Genomic DNA, 19368 nt, shown 5'->3' with positions numbered 1-19368 from the left:
TAAATCCATCCTTTTTCCCTTCACCTTCGCAGCAATACCCATTCTAGGTTGAAATTCACTGAACATTTTATCATCATCGTTCCCGTCGCTGATTCGGTCCCGATACACGAGGGTCACTTGGAATATTCGCAAGTGCTTCCTCGGCCTTTCCTTTGGGAGCAATTCCCAAATCCTCCATTCGTCTCAAAAATATATACTCATTCCCATAATTCTTATCTTTAAGGAAATCATCTATATACTTCAGCAGAGTCCCAATGCTCTTCAACGCACGATAGAGCTTGTAAATAAAAGAGGGTTTTTGGACTCTTACAAGGTCTGCGTCCTCGATTATTTCTTCCTCCAGTTGATGACTCACATCTTGTGGGGTAGATGATGAAGAGTGACGTGGTGGAGAGTGAATCGGGCTCTCGTTGCCGACTGTAAATCTTCCTCTTCGGTGAGATCGAAATGGGTAGGTCCCTCCTTCATTCTCTCGTGGTCCCCATTCGCGATTCTTGAAGACTTTCTCGAGGAAGACATCCTTTCTTGTCGATGAAAGATTTCTTTACTCGCTTTCCCAAGAAAAGATGACAACTTTCTCGAAGATAAACACGAAGTAGAAACAGGATTGGGAGGAGAGTGCTTTTTAGGGTTTTGAAGATTGAGCGAGGAAAACCGTATATATATAACTCGTTTAAAAAGGAAAAACCAATCGGCACAAAGGAAAATGAACAGACGCCTCTTTTAAAGTCAATAACTCGCCAAATAGAAGTTAATCTTTTTGAAAAGACAAGATTCAGTTTTTCATGGAAATTATAAACTAATGATCGTACCTTTTCGAGATATAATAACAACTTAAAGTCTATAGCCATGAATGTCTGAGTCTGAGGGTTGGAGAGTCTCTAGACTTTAACTTCCTCAAGCTTCAAAATGTTGAGTATGGAACGAATGAAATCGAATTGATTTTTCTCCAAAGACTTTGTGAATATATCCGCTAGTTGATTTTTTGAATCAACAAATTGAATTGAGATTTCTCCATTTTGAACATGATCTCTAATGAAGTGATGGCGAATCTCTATATGCTTTGCTCTTGAGTGAAGAATTGGATTTTTAGTGAGATTGATTGCGCTGGTGTTGTCACATCTAATCTCTGTGCATAAGTCTTCAATTTCAAAGTCTTGTAGCTGTTGTTTTATCCATAGAATTTGCGAATAGCAACTTCCAAGAGCTACATATTTTGCTTCTGTTGTTGAGAGAGCCACAGTGCTTTGTTTCCTTGAAAACCAAGACACTATCCTGCTTCCAAGCAACTGGCAAGTTCCCGAAGTGCTTTTTCTATCAACTCTGCAACCGGCCAGATCTGCGTCTGAATATCCCATAAGATTAAAGTCTCCTTCTTAGGATACCAAAGTCCGATGCTTGAAGATGAAGCAACGTATTTAATAATACGTTTCGCAAAGACCGAGATGGGATTCTCTAGGATCCGATTGAAACCTAGCACGAGATGCAAACACTCAACAAAATGTCGTCTAGAAGCGTAAGATAAAGAAGTGAACCAATGATGCTCCCGTACAGCTTTTGATCAACTTTCTTTCCTTTTTCATCTTTGTCTATCTTTAAAGAACTTGACATTGGTATGTCGGTCTTTTTGCACTTTTCTAGTCCAAACCTTTTGACAAGATCATTAGCATATTTTTCTTGATAAATAAAAGTTCCTTCCTTCAATTGTTTTACTTGAAGACCAAGAAAGAATGTTAACTCTCCCATCATACTCATTTCAAACTCATCCTGCATAGACTTAGAAAATTTCTTACACAAACTTTCATTAGAGGATCCAAAAATAATATCATCCACATATATTTGAACAAGTAGGAAACTTTTGTTTTCCTTTTTGATAAATAAAGTCGTATCTACTTTAGTTTTGACAAAACCATTCTGTATTAAGAACTTACTTAGTCTGTCGTACCAAGCTCGAGGTGCTTGCTTTAAACCATACAAAGCCTTTTTCAGTCCAAGACCGAGTCCGGCTTCTTTGGGTCTTCAAACCCTGGTGGTTGTTCCACATAAACTTCCTCATGGATAAATCCATTTAGGAAGGCGCTTTTGACGTCCATTTGGAATAACCTGAAATTTTTATAACAAGCAAACGCAAGTAATAGTCGAATAGCTTCTAACCTTGCTACCGGTGCGTAAGTCTCATCATAGTCTATTCCTTCTTCTTGCGTATATCCCTTGGCCACGAGTCTTGCTTTGTTTCGTACGACTCTTCCTTTCTCATTCATCTTGTTTCGAACACCCATTTAGCTCCAATAATGTTTTACCTTTTGGTTTGGATGTCAATTCCCAGACATCATTAATGTTGAACTGTCTGAGCTCTTCTTGCATAGCTTCAATCCAGCTTTCATCAGATAAAGCTTCTTCTATGCTCTTTGGTTCAATTTCAGAAACGAGAGCCACAAAGACTGACTCTTCTCGCCTTTTGGATCTGGTGCGAATTCCTTCATTAATTTCGCCGATAATGAGATCTTTAGGATGACTGGACTTATGCTTCCAGGTACTTGTTGATTTGTCTCGTTGATGATCTCTTTCTTTATTTGAATCTTCACGAACAGCTTGATGCTGGTCTTCCAGAGTCCGAGATGCTTCTTGAGTTGTAAGCTTTAGAGGGTCTGGAGCAAGTTCAGACTCTTCATAATGAGTCTGGCTGGATTCATCTTGCGTAGAGTCTTGAAATTTGACATTCATTGACTCCTCCACAGACTGGCTCTTCTTATTATAGACTCTGTAGGCTTTGCTTGATGTAGAATATCCAAGGAAGATGCCTTCATCCGATCTTTCTTCAAACTTACCAACTCGATCTTTGCATTTTTCAATATAAAGCATTTGCAACCGAATACATGAAAGTATGAAACAATAGGCCTCTTATCTTTGAATAATTCATAAGGGGTTTTCTCTAGAATAGGTCTTAAGAAGACTCTATTGATGATATAGCATGCTTTGTTGAAACAGCTTCAGCCCAAAATCGTGAAGAAATCTTACTTTCAATTAAAAGAGTTCTAGCCATTTCTTGAAGAGATCTGTTCTTTCTTTCCACAACTCCATTTTGCCGAGGAGTATATGGAGAGGAAAACACATGCTTAAAGCCAGATTCATCACAAAATTTTGTAAACTCTTGATTTTCAAATTCACCTCCATGATCTGTTTTTATACTTGAGATAACACATCCTTTTTCATTTTGAACCTTTTTAGCAAATTTTTCAAAATACAAGAAGGTTTCGTACTTACTTGCAAGGAAATATACCAAGTAAAACGGGAGTAATCGTCCACAATTACTAGGCAATATTTCTTACCTCCAATGCTCGGGTTCGGTTGGTCCGAAGATATCCATATGCAGCAACCGTAGTACATGATTAGTAGAGACATGATTTATTTGCTTAAATGAATTTCTTACTGTTTTCCCGAATACATGGAGTGCATGGATCAATCTTTTGGTATGGTAATTTGGGTAGACCTCGAACAAGTTGCTTTGATGAGATTTTGGCTAATTGCTTCATGTTGACATGATCAAGCTTTCTGTGCCATAAGCTTGCTTCGTCTTGAATTGAGATTAGACATTGCGATTCATTTGGTTTCACATCCAGAAGATAGATATTTCCATGTCTTCGACCCATGAAAGACCGAGTAGAGTCTTTACGATTCCGTAACATGTTCCTTCTTGAAAGAAGATCTTAAAACTAGTATCACACAATTGACTAATGCCGAGAAGATTGTAATTGAGTCCTTCCACTAAGGAAACATTACTTATTGTGAGATTTCCAATTTTCACAGCCCAAATCCCACAATACTTCCTTTGTTGTTTCCTCCAAATGAAACTTTTCCACCATTTACTTGAACAAGCTTTATGAAGCATTTTGAGTCTCATGTCATGTGTCTTGAGCATCCACTGTCAAGATACCACTTCACCTTTTTCTTGACGAAGACCTGCATTTAAAATAGAGTCTCAAGCTTTCTCGGTACCTAAACTTTCTTGGGTCCTTTGGTGTTAGTAAGATAAGCAAAAGATTAGCCCATACTTTCTTAACAGGTTTCCAAACCATAGGACACTCTTTTTCAAAGTGATCCTGGACTGTTGCACTTTGAACATCCGAGAGCATTTCATCCTACGAGACTTTACAAAAACTTTCTTGAAATGATTTTTGTAAGCCTCTCTCGGGGTCTTTTCTTAATTCTTTCTTTTACTTTAGGAAAATCAATTAAGGGAATTGTTTCTGCTGTCATACATAGACCGGACTTATTGAAGTAAGGTCTTTGAGCTGAAAGAATTTTTTCAAGTTTTTCGGACCCTATTGAAAATTTCTTTGAAATATTTGATAAGTCAGTTTTTAAAAGAGCATTTTCTTTCAAAAGATTATCTTCATTTTCTTTAAGAGTGGAAACAGTCAAGTCTAGACTTTTAACTCTTTCTTCTAAAACGTTTTCCTTTTGTTTTAGAGCTGAGTTTTCCTTTTTAAGTTTGGAAATTCTTTTGAGAGAAGTCTTAAGACTAAAACACAGTTCATCAATGTATTTAGAAACTTTGACAGGAATTTTAACATCACTTACCTCAAATTCACTGTCGAGTCCGATCCGTAGTCCGATCCAGTAGTCCGAGTCCGATTGTGCCATCGACATAGATTGGCATATTTATTATCACTTTCTTCACATTCTCGTATCACTCTGTGTTTCGGCTTTGAGAGCTTTTCGAAATTTATCGCTTTTCCTCTTCTTCTTCGTAAGAGGACAAGGTTGGGTCCGATGTGTCCCTTTTCTTACATTCAAAGCGAGACTACATCTTTGTTTGGTTCCTCATCATCAACAGACTTGGTCTCCATTGTCTTTGAAAGCTTTGTTTCTTTGAGTTGAACCTTCTTCCTTTTCTATTCAGTTTTCGAATCTTCTTATCATGAGAGCAAGCTCCTCATCGTCCATATCATCTTTCGTAATACGTATCATCGTAATCATCATTTGATTTTAATGCAATGGATTTCTTACCTTTTGGATCTTCATCTTCATTGATCCGTTCCACTTCATAAGACTGAAGAGTTCCAATCAGCTCGTCGATAGATAGTGGCATAATTCTTTGCGTCTCTCTAATTGAAGTCTTTATGTGATTCCAATCCTTGGAGAGTCCACGCAAAGAGCTTGTTTACCTTCATGGGATCGAAATTGTTTGTCCTTGATTTTCAAGACCATTGACAATATCGTCAAAACGACTAAACATGTCGCTTATAGATTCTCCCGATTTCATTTTGAAGGCTTCATATTAACCGAGAAGAATATTAATTCTGGTTTCCTTCACTGACCTGTTCCTTCATAGGTGATATGCATCGTCCTGGACTTCTTTGCTGTAACACAAGAAGATATTCTATTATATTCAGTTGGTGACAAAGCACAATATAAAGAGTAAATTGCTTTTGCATCGAGTGCTTGTCTCTTGATTATCTCTTCCCGAGTCATTCCATTTGGTCTCAACAGTTTCTTTCCTCTTTCGTAGACCGATGCAAATTTGTAGGAGTAATTCCTTTTTCTACAACGTCCCATTCCAGAGGATCCTTTGATCGTAGGAAAGCTTTCATCTTGTTTTTCCAGATGTTGTAATCCTTTCCATCAAAGTAGGGTGGTCTGGGGTATTGCTTTGCCCTTCCATCGCCCTGGTGCTAGCATACTAGCCATGGATCTTTAACTCAAGTAAAACACTTCAAACAAAGTGAGTACATGTGCTCGATACCAATTGATATAGCTAGTATAAGTACCTAGAGGGGGTGAATAGGTATATAAAGGATTTTTTCGATAATTGCACAATACTAGACAGTTGATAGATTTGTGACAAACGATAATCAAAGTAAGACTGAGAGGAGAGAAAATTGAACACGCAGTTTATAGTGGTTCGGCTTATATCAAGCCTACGTCCACTCTTTTCGCACCGACCTATTGGCTGGATTCCACTATGAACAAAGAGATGTTACAATGTTGTTCTTCCTTGCTTTCACGGTGTAGATGATCTACCACACTCGCTCAAGGTATCACTAAGTATGAACACTCTTTGTGAGTACAATTTCGCTCAAAATGTATCGACTGATAATCAAGGTGCTTCAGACTCTGGAATTTCTCTATCGATCATGCACTAAAGTAACTAGAACGTCTTCCTTTTATACTCCTTTATGCCATCATACCCGTTGGCACTTACCAAAGGAATTCCTCCAATCTACCCGTTGGACGGAATCAATCAAGAAGATCATTCGAGCTATTAAAGGAACTCGACGATAGCCCATCAATCCTCGTTCGCCCATACAATCGGATCTTGGTTTCCAAGAATAGAACCTTCCAAGAATATTTCGTCGATCATCGGATCTTCAAACGATCTTGATTACGAATAAAAGAATCCGTTATATTTATCCAGCCAAAAGATCTTCTCCAGAGGATAGGACTAAATCCTCAACCAAATACTTCGGCTCTGGATTGCCTTCGTCACTGGATTAGAAACACTGTCAATGAGAATAGTCTCGAGTCTTGAGTGATGAGTCTTGAGTCTTGAGTCTGGTGATCTGAAAGTCTTCAGACTCAAAATAGAAGATCTGTACTTATCCAGACTAATAGAAACGTTTTGTCAGCTTCAAAATATTCTGGAAAGATTTCTCCAACACTCACCTTGTGCATGATCCACTCCGACTTCGGTCCTCATCATCATACTTGATGCCCTCGGTCTCTGCGACGGTCGGGACTTGCGCTATAGCTTCTACTTCGGTGACGGTAACTCCTTTCCCCGTCTCAGAATCGTCGCGATCATATCGTCCCCTCCTTCTACCGCGACTTCTCCGCCCGTAATCACGGTCTCTATATTCATCTCTCGTACCTGAAAATCCATTTTACTATCGCCTGCGTAGAGAATGAGAGGGAATTACTTGCAACTCGCAAGACGCAAGTACTCATTAAGATGGTTAAGGGTTAACGCAACTTGCTGTCACATCAATGGATATTTTATTTTATTTATTTCACTACGCGCAAAAGAACAAGGTGCAACAAGCTTAAATGTCACCTAATATCTGAACTGTTGTTTCAAAGCTTAAATGGCAAAAAGGCGAAATCTAGAAACCAACAACTCAATGGCATAATGGTAACTAGCCGAAAGAAATTAGCAACACCACATCGACAACTTATTTACTTGTTACAAGGATGTCACAGAGTTCACAATTTCATGTGTGAACATCTTAGTTAAAGGCGACACGGTCACAATCCCGCTAGGATGTATCATCAAGTGCTGATGGAGTAAGTCCAAGTTCATAAGCTCTTCATCTAGCACATATTTATAAAAATAGATTTTGGGAAAGTGCAAAACAAGTCCTCAACGTTTAACCCATTGTCCAGCTGATCGATTGAGCTCGAATCTTTTGGCAAGTGTTCAATCAATCCTAGTCTTGCAGCCGACACCATCTTTTCACCGGAAAATGGAACCCACTCAATTTTACATGAAATTAACTATGATGTTTTACTATAACACTGGATTTTGTAATTATGAGACTCGGAACCTAAATCTCATTTAAATTGAGGAAACATTGGACTTCAACTCAAAACCCTAAAAATTTGGCCCTTCAATCATCAAATTGTTTTATTAGTCGGGCTTGATTCTCCCGACCACCCCTGTCACTATTGATTAGACTCGATGTGTTGTATCCCTTGGTTATGGCCCAAACTATCTAGTTACTCTTTCTCCAAAGTTATAAAAATAAGGAATGGTTGCTTAGGATGCGTTTGTTTGTGTTTGTTCAAAAGCGTTCCACTATTTCTGTTCTGGGAATAATTTTTTACTAAAAAATGCGTTTGATAAACTTGTTCTGGGGAATAAAAAAAAAAAAGAATAGAAACATGTTTAGTAAATTTGTGTTCTTTTTTTTGTTTCTTTTAATTTTTTAATATTTTTATTTTATTTTTCCTTTTTTTCTTTTTTTTTATTCTTTTGGCTGGTTGCCGACCTCGGCCATGGTCGGCGATCGGCCGACGAGGGCCGGTGGCTCGCCCAGCCACGGCGAGGCTCGCCGGCCCCGGCAAGGCCGAGCTCGCCCGCCACCACCGATGGCCGGGGCGAGGCCGAGCCTCACCAATGGTTGGGCGAGCTCGGCCTCGCCGGATCCGGGCGAGCCTCAAGCTCGCCCAACCAAGGCGAGGTCGAGCCTTGCCTGGGGCCGGTGACGCTCCGGTGAGGTCGCCGGCCCTTGACGGCCGATCACCGCCCATGGCCAAGGCCGGCGACCAGCCAAAGAAAAAAAGAAGAAGAAAAAAGAGAAGAAAAGAAAGAGAGAGAAAATTTGTTCTTAAAAATTGTTCTAAACAAGAAACAAGTTTTTTTTTTGTTTCTTGTTTCGTTCTAATTTTGTTCAGGGGAACAAAAAACAGATTTGGAACAAAAATGGAAACAAATGCGTTTTTGTTCTTTTTTATTCCAGGGGAACAAAAAACAGAAAATCTATTCATGAACAAAAAATAAAAACACAACCATGCACACCCTTAGCTGGCTTGAGCAACCATAATGTAACTGCACTTCCATCATTTTTCTGGAAATTGCACTTCCAAACTTAGTTGCTTAGATCTAAAGCAAAGGTAGGAAATATCTATCCACTAACTGAAGACCAATGAGTCAAATTTACTATGTGTGTGAGTGACCCTGGTTTAGCATTCAAATTCAGCTGCGGAATTTCAGCTTTTGGGATGCAACTCCATTTCTTGACATTGGATTACAGTGAACAAATTTAATATATAACACCCCAATTCATTAAAAGTAATTGCCTCTAACGTCATTTAAATGTTAATATATATTATGATTTGTATCTTTAAAAATGTATAGTTATTTTACATAAGCCATAAGATGCGTAAACAAGCTTCTCACATCATTGTTAACAGCATTAACTCCTCTGTAGAATCAGTTCTCTCCATGAACTTGATCGATTGCTTTGATTACTCGCGAACAACCAACAAGGGACGGTAAGGATTGCTCACAAAGTTTGCAATTTGATTTTAATAAGGCCAGCAGGGAACCTATAATAAATTGGCAGTGACATTGTTAACCAAAGAGACAGGTGTCCTCTCATATAGAGGCAAACTGAGAGAATTTCCTTCCCGTTCCTCTTCAAACATCTTCACAGGTCATTGAAAGAAACTAGATGGCTTAAACCTTCATCCATCAAAGAGCTCTAGGCATGGGTCCTCTATCCACTGTGGCATCATGATTTCAATGGTAAATTGAGCCTGCCGATTTTCTCAATTCAATCAGGATCCCCATCAAAGTTTCAGCCACCTTTATTAAATCTCAATCAAAGTTACAGCAACCTTTATTAACTCTTGAAATGTAGAGATAAATGAATTACGCAGCTAATAAACAGGCTTATGTAAGTATTAGAGGACGAAATATCTTAACCAATCCATTAAAATGATTTTGGAATTTCACCTCAAACACAAATCAACAACTATAGCAATAGGAAGTTACAGACAGTTGTCGACACATTCAACCTGAATTTATAATCAAGTGTAGAACTTTTCTCATTTTAGCATACATAGGCACAATTTGCATGACTTTACTAACTTAAACCAATTTGCGTAGACACAGTTTGCATAACTTTACTAACTTAACAAACTTAAACCACACCTTGGCCGAGGATTATGACTTCTCGACCGCCTTCTTATCTTTGAAACAGGTTCAGCAATCCTCCCCTTATCGCTGTTGTGAAATAGAGGTTGAGCTCATCAGAAGAATCGATAATAAGACAGCTAAGTTATTCAAGAAATCTACTTTCTCCATTTCTTTAGAGCCATGTTTTGCAGGTTATTTTGCAAAAATGAATCCTCCACAGACAGAATCATGCTAAAGAGGTCATAGCAACTTGCATTATTTGAAGGTTTATTCCAAGAAAACCAAATTCCCTCCAGTGAGCTCGTACCAGATTGGAATTGCACTGTATTTTGACCGGAAAGAAGCACAATCTATTTGCACAATTCGAAAACTAAAAGGCGAGATAATCAAACGGCTTACATTCTCTCGGCATTGGGACCGTACTTGGCGAACTGAACCCAATCTCTCTCCTATCCATGACTCTCCCTTTCAACAAGAAAACCGAACAAGAAATCAAACGCCAATCCAAGCGTTCCCGCACAACGCGAACAGAAACCCTCATGACCGAAGGAACTGAAAAACAGAGACAAGAGCGACACCATCGAGCTTGTCCACCGCCTTCTGCGTCTCGTCCGCGTACTTGGACCTCACGAACGCGAACCTTCTCGACTCCCCAGCCCTGCGCGGCCACATCAGAACACGGCAAAAAAAGCCCCAACCCTCAACACGTGAGATATAAAGAAAAGGCCACGGAGCGGAGGAAATACACGTACCTTCGGTCCCTGGGAATGAACACGTGAGGCATTGATACAGAGAGCGACGGAGGCGAAAAGAGTCGGAGCGGGGGGAAGAAGAGAGCTATGGAAGGAGATGTTGAGGATGAGAAGCGAGTAAGTGTCGAATGTCCGGAGGGCCTGATCTTCCAAAATACGACATCTGCAAGCTGCTTCTTCTTCTTCTTCTCCGGCGAGAGACAGATGCTTCGCTGGGGCTTCAGCTCTTCCAGCGGCCAAGGGCGTTCGACTTCGAGAGCAGATAAGAGAAAACACGAGAACGAGTTAGTGGGCCGGGATGGGCCGGATCGTGCTGGTTGGATTGTGGTTTGATCCCTCCCAATTATTAGGACCGAATCCGATCGTGGCTGTACCGGGAGAAACATGATACGACGTGGCAAAGAAAGAGAATCACGAACAAAACCATATTTAAGTCGTTGTCCAGCTTGATTGAAAGGAAAAATCTGTCGCAGCCCAGTGCTTTAATAAAGCTATTTTGCAAGCTGAAGATGTTATAATATCGAGAATGTGATCCCACATTTAGTTAATTATTTTCACGTTCGGTTAATTTCAATAACGTTTTGTTGTTCACATTAAGTCATGATTAATATATTGTCCAAATGATATGATAACGTCTTGATGGAAGACGTTACACAAAGGGATGCGAACGGAGATATAAACAGGGTCTAAGCTATACCCTTTTATTATTAGGAAAACACACCATTAAATTTAGAAAAATTTTAATGTTTTTGCATTTGATTCTGATTATGCATGAGTTTTATTCATCCATGTACAATCGGGACCAAGCCAAAATGGCATCTCTGCTTTGTTTCTTATTGTGTTGATCGAGTGGCGAAAATCGGGATGGTTAGGGTTTGCGTTTGGAGAATTTTTGCTTGATTCAGGCCAAAGTTCTTGGCCATCACGTGGGCCCCACGTCATTTTATCGCCCTCTCTTGCATTAATTTACTATTTTGCAATTGGATGCCCGGAAAATCCCTATTTTGCCCCCGGATGCTGAGTTTCCTACTTTGCCCCTCGCTGTTGTTTTACTGTTATACCATTGGCCGAATTAGTTTACTATTTTTTGCCCTTTTATGCATTCTTATGAACATTTTATGCATTAAATTAAATATCTAATGATCCATATATTTTAATTAATTAGAGAGTAGCCACAACATCTTTAATTAGTTAAATTTTATATTAAGAGCCTCCTGATCACATTTAGAAATAGACATTGATTGTAATTTTTTTTTCATTAAGTACGTAAATAAGAGAGGCCCGGAAAATGGGCATCAATACATAATAAGTCTACTAAAGTTTGTGGAGGGGATGAGACCCAATTCCAAGGTGAGTGATTTTTTTTTTGGGCGCTTTAAGAACCCAATCGCAACCATGTTGGTCTCTCTATAGCAATGGGCTATATGAAAATTTGAAGGCCCGTAGCTTTTCCTTGCATTTGCTAATAATATGTTGAATTTCCCAACTGAACCGGTCTGATCTGTTCATGGCTTGGACAAGTTGTGAACTGTCTGACTCAAAGATAAGAGCTTCGTGTCTTTTAGGGTAGAAAAGTCAATGGCTTCCCATAAAGCTAGGGTTTCAAGTCATAAGTGGAGAGGAAGCTCTCGATCTTTTTAGCGACTCCTTCCACTAGCCTCCTCCCGAGTCTCCGCACACACAAGCAATGGAGTTCCCCAACATCCTGTTCCGTACGTTCCATCTAGATTGATCTTCAAGGCTCCTTTGTGTGGTGGAATCCATGGCTGAGGTGTTCCGAATTCGTGGGTTTCAGATCTGGTATTTTCATGGGTCCTCCAACCAGCACCGCAGCGAGCGTTCCGTTCAGTGCGCCGAGATCTAGATTCACTTCCTCCTTCGCCGGCGTCCCTCTCGTGAAGCTCCCGTCCCGGCCTCGCCTCTCGTTCAAACGCGCGACTCACTCGATTGGTTCTCCGTCTGTCTTCCTCGCTGCGCCTTCCTCTCGGGTTGAAGGTCTCGCACAAAGAAGTGAATCTTGTAATTAATCACATTAATATGATTAATTTTATCCCACAAGAATTTTCATTATATTAATATGGTTAATTAGGATGAAATATCATATTATTTTTCTTAATTGGATATAATATGATAGTTTCTTCATAAAGTAATTATGAATCTATTTAAATTAAAAACTTAACCCACATGCAATTTTTATGTTATGTGATTAATATTTTATTACATGTTTTATAGTGGAAAAATATGATATGTGTTTGATTTGCCTCAAATTTTGTTACATAAGCATGTTTTTTTATCAGGTAATTTTAGGATCCATGAATATTTCTGATTTGAATATTCCGGAGTTAAACGGAGACAACTATAAAGTACAGAAGGGATTAATCCTTCTTCGATAAAACCAAGACCCATCAAGCCTGAACTTCAATTCCTCTGTCCATAACCACTAATAAATCGTTCGGGAGAGTGACCAGCACATAGAGCAGGAATCGGTTTTGAGGAGAAAGAGAGCATTTTTTGGGATGAGGAACGATCTTTGTTGGGAAAGAAAGATCTATGAAATATAGGCCGGCGAGTTTTGGTACTGATTTTTACCTTTAGATCTTAGTAAACGAGTTTCTACAAGCGTTTCGAACTTCTTGAACGGTTATGGTATCAATATGGAATTGAGTCGTTGCGTCTGGATCATTCAGTTAAGACACCTATTCCTGTTCGATGAAATGTTTATGAGGATTTCGAGAGAGTTAACCGCGTTTTTTGTATAATATGAAAGTAAAGCGATTCAGATTGAATTATCTCAATTGGTCTTCAAGTCATCGACGTCCGTGTCCTAGTGATTTCTCAATATATGAATCTATTTCTGAACTCTAGGTTCATTGTTTTTGTGTTTTATGTTCCAACGCCGGTAAATGATGGTTACTGGTAAGAGCTTGGCTGGAGTTGATGTCACACTTACCAATAGTTCGTAAAAACGTTCTAGTTAATCTCCACATGATCGTCTTACTTCATATCCTTAGTTTCCGTCCATTTTGGTAATTTGTCGTAAAGGGGGTAACATCCGGCGAACAGCCATGGTCGAAGGTAATGACCGATGGCATGGGTCTTGTGATGAATATAGGAGATCGATGGTTAAGTATATATGTTTAATATTTTGGTGTTTTGGTGTGGTAGGCTCCGATTGTTGATGTGCTGGTATGTTGAGCTTTGATTTTGGTTGTATTCTCGGTTGGTACTGAGCGAGGTAACAGGAAGAAGGCGATGGGAGAGAGAAACGAAATTAATTAGCAAATGGAAAATGAAGGAAAGAAAATATTAAAAATGGGTTGAATTAGTTAGGCTCCATTTGTTTTATGAAAAATGAATGATTTGAAAAACATTCTTTTGAAAACGATTGCTTGTATTGCCAATGAAAATATTTTTAATTGACTAATTATTTCAAGCAATTATTTTTTAGAAAATGCTGTCTAAATTATTTATTTTCTGAAAAACAAAAGAAGCCTTAACGAACATTGAGAACATGGAGTTTAATTAGTTAATAGATTTGGGCTTAGCCTGGTTTGATGAATATGAGTTAAGTTGGGTATGCTAGTTCTAGACTAAGCTCCATTCGGGTGTCATTTTGCTTGCTCATAATTTAAGTCCTAATATGTCCATGGTTTCCAATCACTTTTAGCATGTTTTTAGGTTTCGTTTCTATAATTAAATTGTTGAAAACTTGCTGGTCATTCCTCACGGAGTGTGATTCGAGTTAATCTGATTTGAGTTAATCTCAAGGTCATTTGATGATCATTCTGATTGGTCTTGATGGCATCTTAATATGTGTTTAATTTTCTAGTCGTTTTGGTATGCTTAGGCGCCATTTTCATGTGAAATTCGGGGTTGTTACTTCTGCCTTCGTACTGAACATTGAATTGAGTCGAGCCCCGTTCGGATGTCGATTTGGTTGCTCATGTTGAAATATTAGCATGTCGATTTCCTGGCAATGATGGCATGTTTTTATGTCGATTGTTTAGATGAGTTGTGGATTGTGCACTTTAAATGTTGCTGATTGGAGACGCCTGGGCTTGTTATGCGGAAGTTTTGATCCCATTTGAGTATAATTTAGAATTTTACGAAAGCACGTAAGCATGTAATTCATTCCTAGTCGATTTGGCATAGTTGAACATCATTTGCATGAGCGAAATGGGCTTATTTACATACCGAACCATCTGTGGGCCGTGGATTGGGCATGATTCTAAAGTGTATTGGTGTGATTGGTGACTTAATTTCCTAGTTCATATGGCCACATAGGCATAGGATTCATGCCATAGCATTCTAGTTTAGTTTAGGTTTACGTAGGGCAGTAAAAATTGGATTAGATTTGAACATAGTTATTTGGGATGCTATCCTGGGACTTAATAATATGACCATGTATATTCCTTATGTGACACTTCATTGAATTTACTTCTATTTGCTTTATTTGATGTTGGCTTCTAGTATTATCTAGAATGGGGTGAATAGGTGATATCAAGAAAATTGACAAATATTATGAAATTAAGACAATCAAGTTCAATATAAACTGAACCAAATGAGACAAAGTGTTAATATAAGCATAAGCTAGTTATATCAAGCAGTGTAGTGCAGTGCTTCTATCAGGCAATAAGTAAATATGAGCATAGAGATAGAAAACAATGCACACAGAGATTATAGTGGTTTAGTTGGTATAAGTCTACGTACAGTCTTTTATACTGATAGTTTAGTGGCTGGATTCTATTAGAAATTTTCATAAAGTTACAGTAGAATGTGCTGTTTATACTTAAGTACTTCTCCTTGAAGCTAATGCTGCTTATACTCAAGTTAATAAGACTCACTATCTCACACCTAAGTATGAACTATAACACTATCAACACTTCTTGAATGATTACAATTTTAAAGCTCACCTAAGGCAATGTAAAGCTCTCTCTAAATTTAAATTTTATGAACTCTTGATCTATTTCTCTTTCTTCGACATCTTGATCTCCTTTTATACTCATCACCATCCAAACTTCCTATTGGACAATCTTTAAGAGGATCAATCTCCAAACTAGCCGTTAGACAATTGTTGAGAACATCAATTAGCTATTGAAGTCAATCAATCAGAATTCTTGTATATTTGGTTGCACATGCAATCAAATCTTGGTTCCAAAAAATGGAGTGCTTCAACTATAAAAAAGCATCTTGCCTTCAAGATGATTGTCGATCAATCAAGATATCTCACGAGATTAAATATTTCACATATATAATATTTAATATCGATAGTCATTCAATATCTTATATATAAGGAATCAATACTAGATCATAAGCTGTCAAGGGATAAGATAAAATATTTTAAAATGATAATTTTGAAGTTTGTGTCAAAATTGTTGTCATTGGTAGTTCTAAGTGCTTTGCTTATGTCCACAGTTTTGATTGTATCTAGCTTTCCAACTATTAGATGATATCAGACTTTTGTAGTATTCTACTGATATCCAGCTTTTACAATATTCTGTTGACATCCACTTAATACACTGTCGATATCCATGCAGTACACTACTTATATCGTGTTTTGTACTTATATTCAACTTCACTTTAGCTTCTATTTTCTGGCCCTTCCAAGCATATTGGCAATCGTAACTCTACCTCATTATTCATCTATCTATGGTACCTCCACGCTTTACCAAACTCCCCATTCTAGGCTTATTCACCTTTTACTTAGGTACCTCTAGCTTGTAGACACCTTTATGCTGAATACATTGTTCACCATTGACAGAATGGTGTACTCCTCATTTTTAGACGATCTTATTGGGACATCATCTGCATAACGGGATGTACATCTTTCACCTAATTACTCAACCATTAAATGCATCAGTAGCTTATCTTCAAAACATCACAAGAGATTTTCCTAACATTATTCTTATTGTTCATATTGTGATTGTCTACATTGTTTCTTATTGCGCACTCACACATGGACATCATTTAATGGTATAGGTTCATAAAATGGATAAGGATTGTGTGAATTATTTAAGCAACTATTTAACAGGTTAAGTTATTGAAAAGGCACACTAATCAGGGAATTGGTGTAATCAGGTCCCAATTTTGAATCTTTGGTTGCGTAAAGGTTCCTCCCGTGCTTCACTTAGCTCCTAGCCCCGTCAATTGGCTAGTGGCGACTTTTAGTTAGATTGGACTTCATAGATAGATCTATTTCAATTGTAATTTTCCAACCTCACATGAGGGGAGGGTTTGGAAGAATCCGTGCCGATTGAGGACCATTGGATTTCAACTCGAAATTAACTCTAAACTCATCTTCTGGGAGAGCCACGTTGTTGCAACAAGTACACTTGTGTTACGTTTACTCTAAATTAATTTTTGGTGTTATATAAAGTTTCAAATTGATATACCCGTGTTATATTTATCTTAAACTAATTTTCCTGTTACAAAAATGCTAAACTAATACACTAGTGATACATTTTCCTTGAACTAATTTGTTTCACAAAAAAATCCCAAATCACCAAAATCTTTTATTGGGAAATTTTCTAAAACATGCTAATTTTGCTCTGAGGGTTCCTCCAAGTTCGGAAATCTACTGAGGGCCACACTATTTCCACTTCAGTATTGGCTTTGACACTCCAGAAAACAGTGTCTTTACCTCTTTGCCCCTTCGTCTCACATGCTTTGGTTAAATTTTCTCCCTTTTTGTTTATTTATTGCTTTTCTTTTCTCGCGGGACCCCCCTTCCTCCTTCTTCCTTCCTTTTCTCTCGTGCAGAATCTTGGACAACGCAGCTTCAGCTCCTCTTGCAGTCAAATTCATTTTCTCCTTCTCCTCCTCTTCATACTCAGGATCAACCGTCGGCAACTCAAACCAGCAAATCGGACACGTATTCCTCCCGTCCTACCACGGCACGATGCAATCCCCATGATAACCATGCCCACAGGGCAATTTCTTCGCCATCTCATCGACAGCCACTTTATTCTTACAGATCGCACACATCAAGATTTCGTCCTTTGATCTAATCACCACAGTTGGAGGCTAAGCGCTGATTTTGCGACTGGTGGAGCTCCTCTTCTTCCACTGTCTCCGCCAAATTCTGAAGCAACGCCTGGTGCCCAATGTCATCCGCGTAATCCTCCGAATTGGCAATGTACCTGTCTAATTCAAGTTCTTTGAGCCTCAGTTTGATGGAGGTTATCATCCAATCCCCTTAAAATATCCGCAGAATCGAGAATCCGTTTACGCACGCTTCGAGCTCACGTTGCAAAGTCTCGGATCCAGAGCCTGAGCACATCACGCCGCCTCCGACGAGCATTTTCGGGGTGAGAAACGATCTTTGCTGGGAAAGAAAGATCTATGAAATATAGGTCGGAGAGTTTTGGTTTTAGATCTATGAAACCGAGTTTCTGTAAGCGTTTCGAGCTTATTGTGCAGTTTTGGCATCAATGTGGAATTGAGACATTGCGTCGAGATCATTCAGTTGAGATGCCCATCACCTATTCGATGAAATATTTATGAAAAGTTTAGTGCGAGTTAAGCTCTTTTTTAATGTAATCTGAAAGTAAGGAATTTAGATTAAATGATCTTAACTGGCCTTCAAGTCATTGACGTATGAGTCCTAGTGATTTGTCAATATCTGAATCTGTTTCTGAACACTAGATTCATTGTTTTTCTGTTTTATGTTCCAATGCCTGTAAATGATGGTTAATGGTGAGAGCTTGGCTGAAGTTGACGTCACACTTGCCGATCGTTCGTAAATTGTTCCCGTTTATCTCCACATGGTGGTCTTACTTCGTATCCTCAATTTCCGTCCGTTTCGGTCATTCATAGTAAAGGGCTAATGTCCGGCAAACGGCCATGGTCGAAGGTAAGAGCCAATGACATGGGTCTTGTGATTAATGTAGGAGATTGATTGTTAAGTAGATATGTTCAATAATTTGGTGTCCTGGTGTGATAAGCTTCGATTGTTGATGTGCTGGTATAGTGAGCTTTAATTTTGGTCTCGTGTATTCTCAGTTGGTAGTGAGGGAGGCGAGAGGAAGAAGACATTGGGAGAGAGAAACAAAATTAATTAGCAAATGGAAAATGAAGGAAAGAAAATTATAAAAATGGGTTAAATTAGACTTAGGTTCTATTTATTTCACGGAAAATGAATAATTTGTAAAACATTTTTCTAATAACGATTGCTTGTATCGCTTATAAATCGTTGTCAATAATGAAAATAATTTTTATTAGTTAGTTATTCCAAGCGATTATTCTTTTGGGAAGATACTTCCTAAATTATTTATTTTCTGAAAAATAAAAGAAGCCTTAATGGACATTGAGAACATTGAGTTTAATTAGTTAATGGATTTGGGCTCAGCCTAGTTTGATGAATATGAGTCAAGTTGAGTCTGCTAGTTCTAGACTTAGCCCCGCTCGGGTGTCGTTTTGCTTTTTCATAATTTAAGTCCTGATATGTCCATGGTTTCAATCACTTTCAGCATATTTTTAGGTTTCGTTTCTAAAATTTAAATTGCAGAAAACTTGTTGGTCATTCCTCATGGAGTGTGATTTGAGTTAATCTCTAGGTCATTTGATGATCATTCTAATTGCTCTTGATGGCATGTTATTGATATGTGGTTAATTTTCTAGTCGTTTTGTTTTTTTAAATTGTGAGCTCACACATGGACATGTTTAATGGCATAGGGTCATAAAATGGATAAGGATCATGTGAATTATTTAAGAAACTATTTAACAAGTTAAGGTACCATAAGGGCACGCTAGTTAGAAAATTAGTGTAATTAAGTCCCAATTTCGAATCTTTGGTTGTGTAAGAGTTAGGTACCTCTCGTGCTTCACTTGGCTCCTAACTTGCCTCAACAAGCTAGTGGTGACTTTTAGTTAGGTCGAACTTCATAGATAAATCTATTTCAATTGTAATTTTCCAACCTCACATGAGGAGAGGGTTTGGAAGAATCTATGTTGATTGAAAACTATCAGATTTCAACT

The 19368-nt window shown here is 38.4% G+C and overlaps 1 protein-coding gene across 1 annotated transcript; it reads right to left on the bottom strand.

Annotated features, from left to right (window-relative positions):
- Positions 1-9124: 9124 nt before the first annotated feature.
- Positions 9125-17337, bottom strand: LOC120294241. Its single transcript, XM_039314227.1, has 4 exons — positions 17282-17337; positions 10393-10642; positions 10040-10298; positions 9125-9727 (listed from the first exon to the last, which is right to left on the bottom strand). Exons 1-4 carry the CDS (start codon positions 17335-17337, stop codon positions 9690-9692), a joined length of 603 nt encoding a protein of 200 aa, XP_039170161.1. The 3' UTR covers positions 9125-9689.
- Positions 17338-19368: the final 2031 nt, after the last annotated feature.

This window comes from Eucalyptus grandis, chromosome 6, assembly GCF_016545825.1.
Source record: "Eucalyptus grandis isolate ANBG69807.140 chromosome 6, ASM1654582v1, whole genome shotgun sequence".
NCBI lineage: Eukaryota > Viridiplantae > Streptophyta > Magnoliopsida > Myrtales > Myrtaceae > Eucalyptus > Eucalyptus grandis.
Note: the sequence above shows the minus strand (reverse complement) of the source record. Positions and strands in the feature narration are given on the sequence as shown.

Excerpts from the sequence above, each read along its gene's own strand:
- LOC120294241 (XM_039314227.1), bottom strand. The coding sequence starts at position 17,337 with ATGGCGAAGAAATTGCCCTGTGGGCATGGTTATCATGGGGATTGCATC. Across the intron at positions 10,643-17,281 it reads GGGGATTGCATCGTGCCGTG|TCGAACGCCCTTGGCCGCTG; the intron begins GTAGGACGGGAG and ends CTGCTCTCGAAG. Across the intron at positions 9,728-10,039 it reads GGTCCCAATGCCGAGAGAAT|CGATAAGGGGAGGATTGCTG; the intron begins GTAAGCCGTTTG and ends ATTTCACAACAG.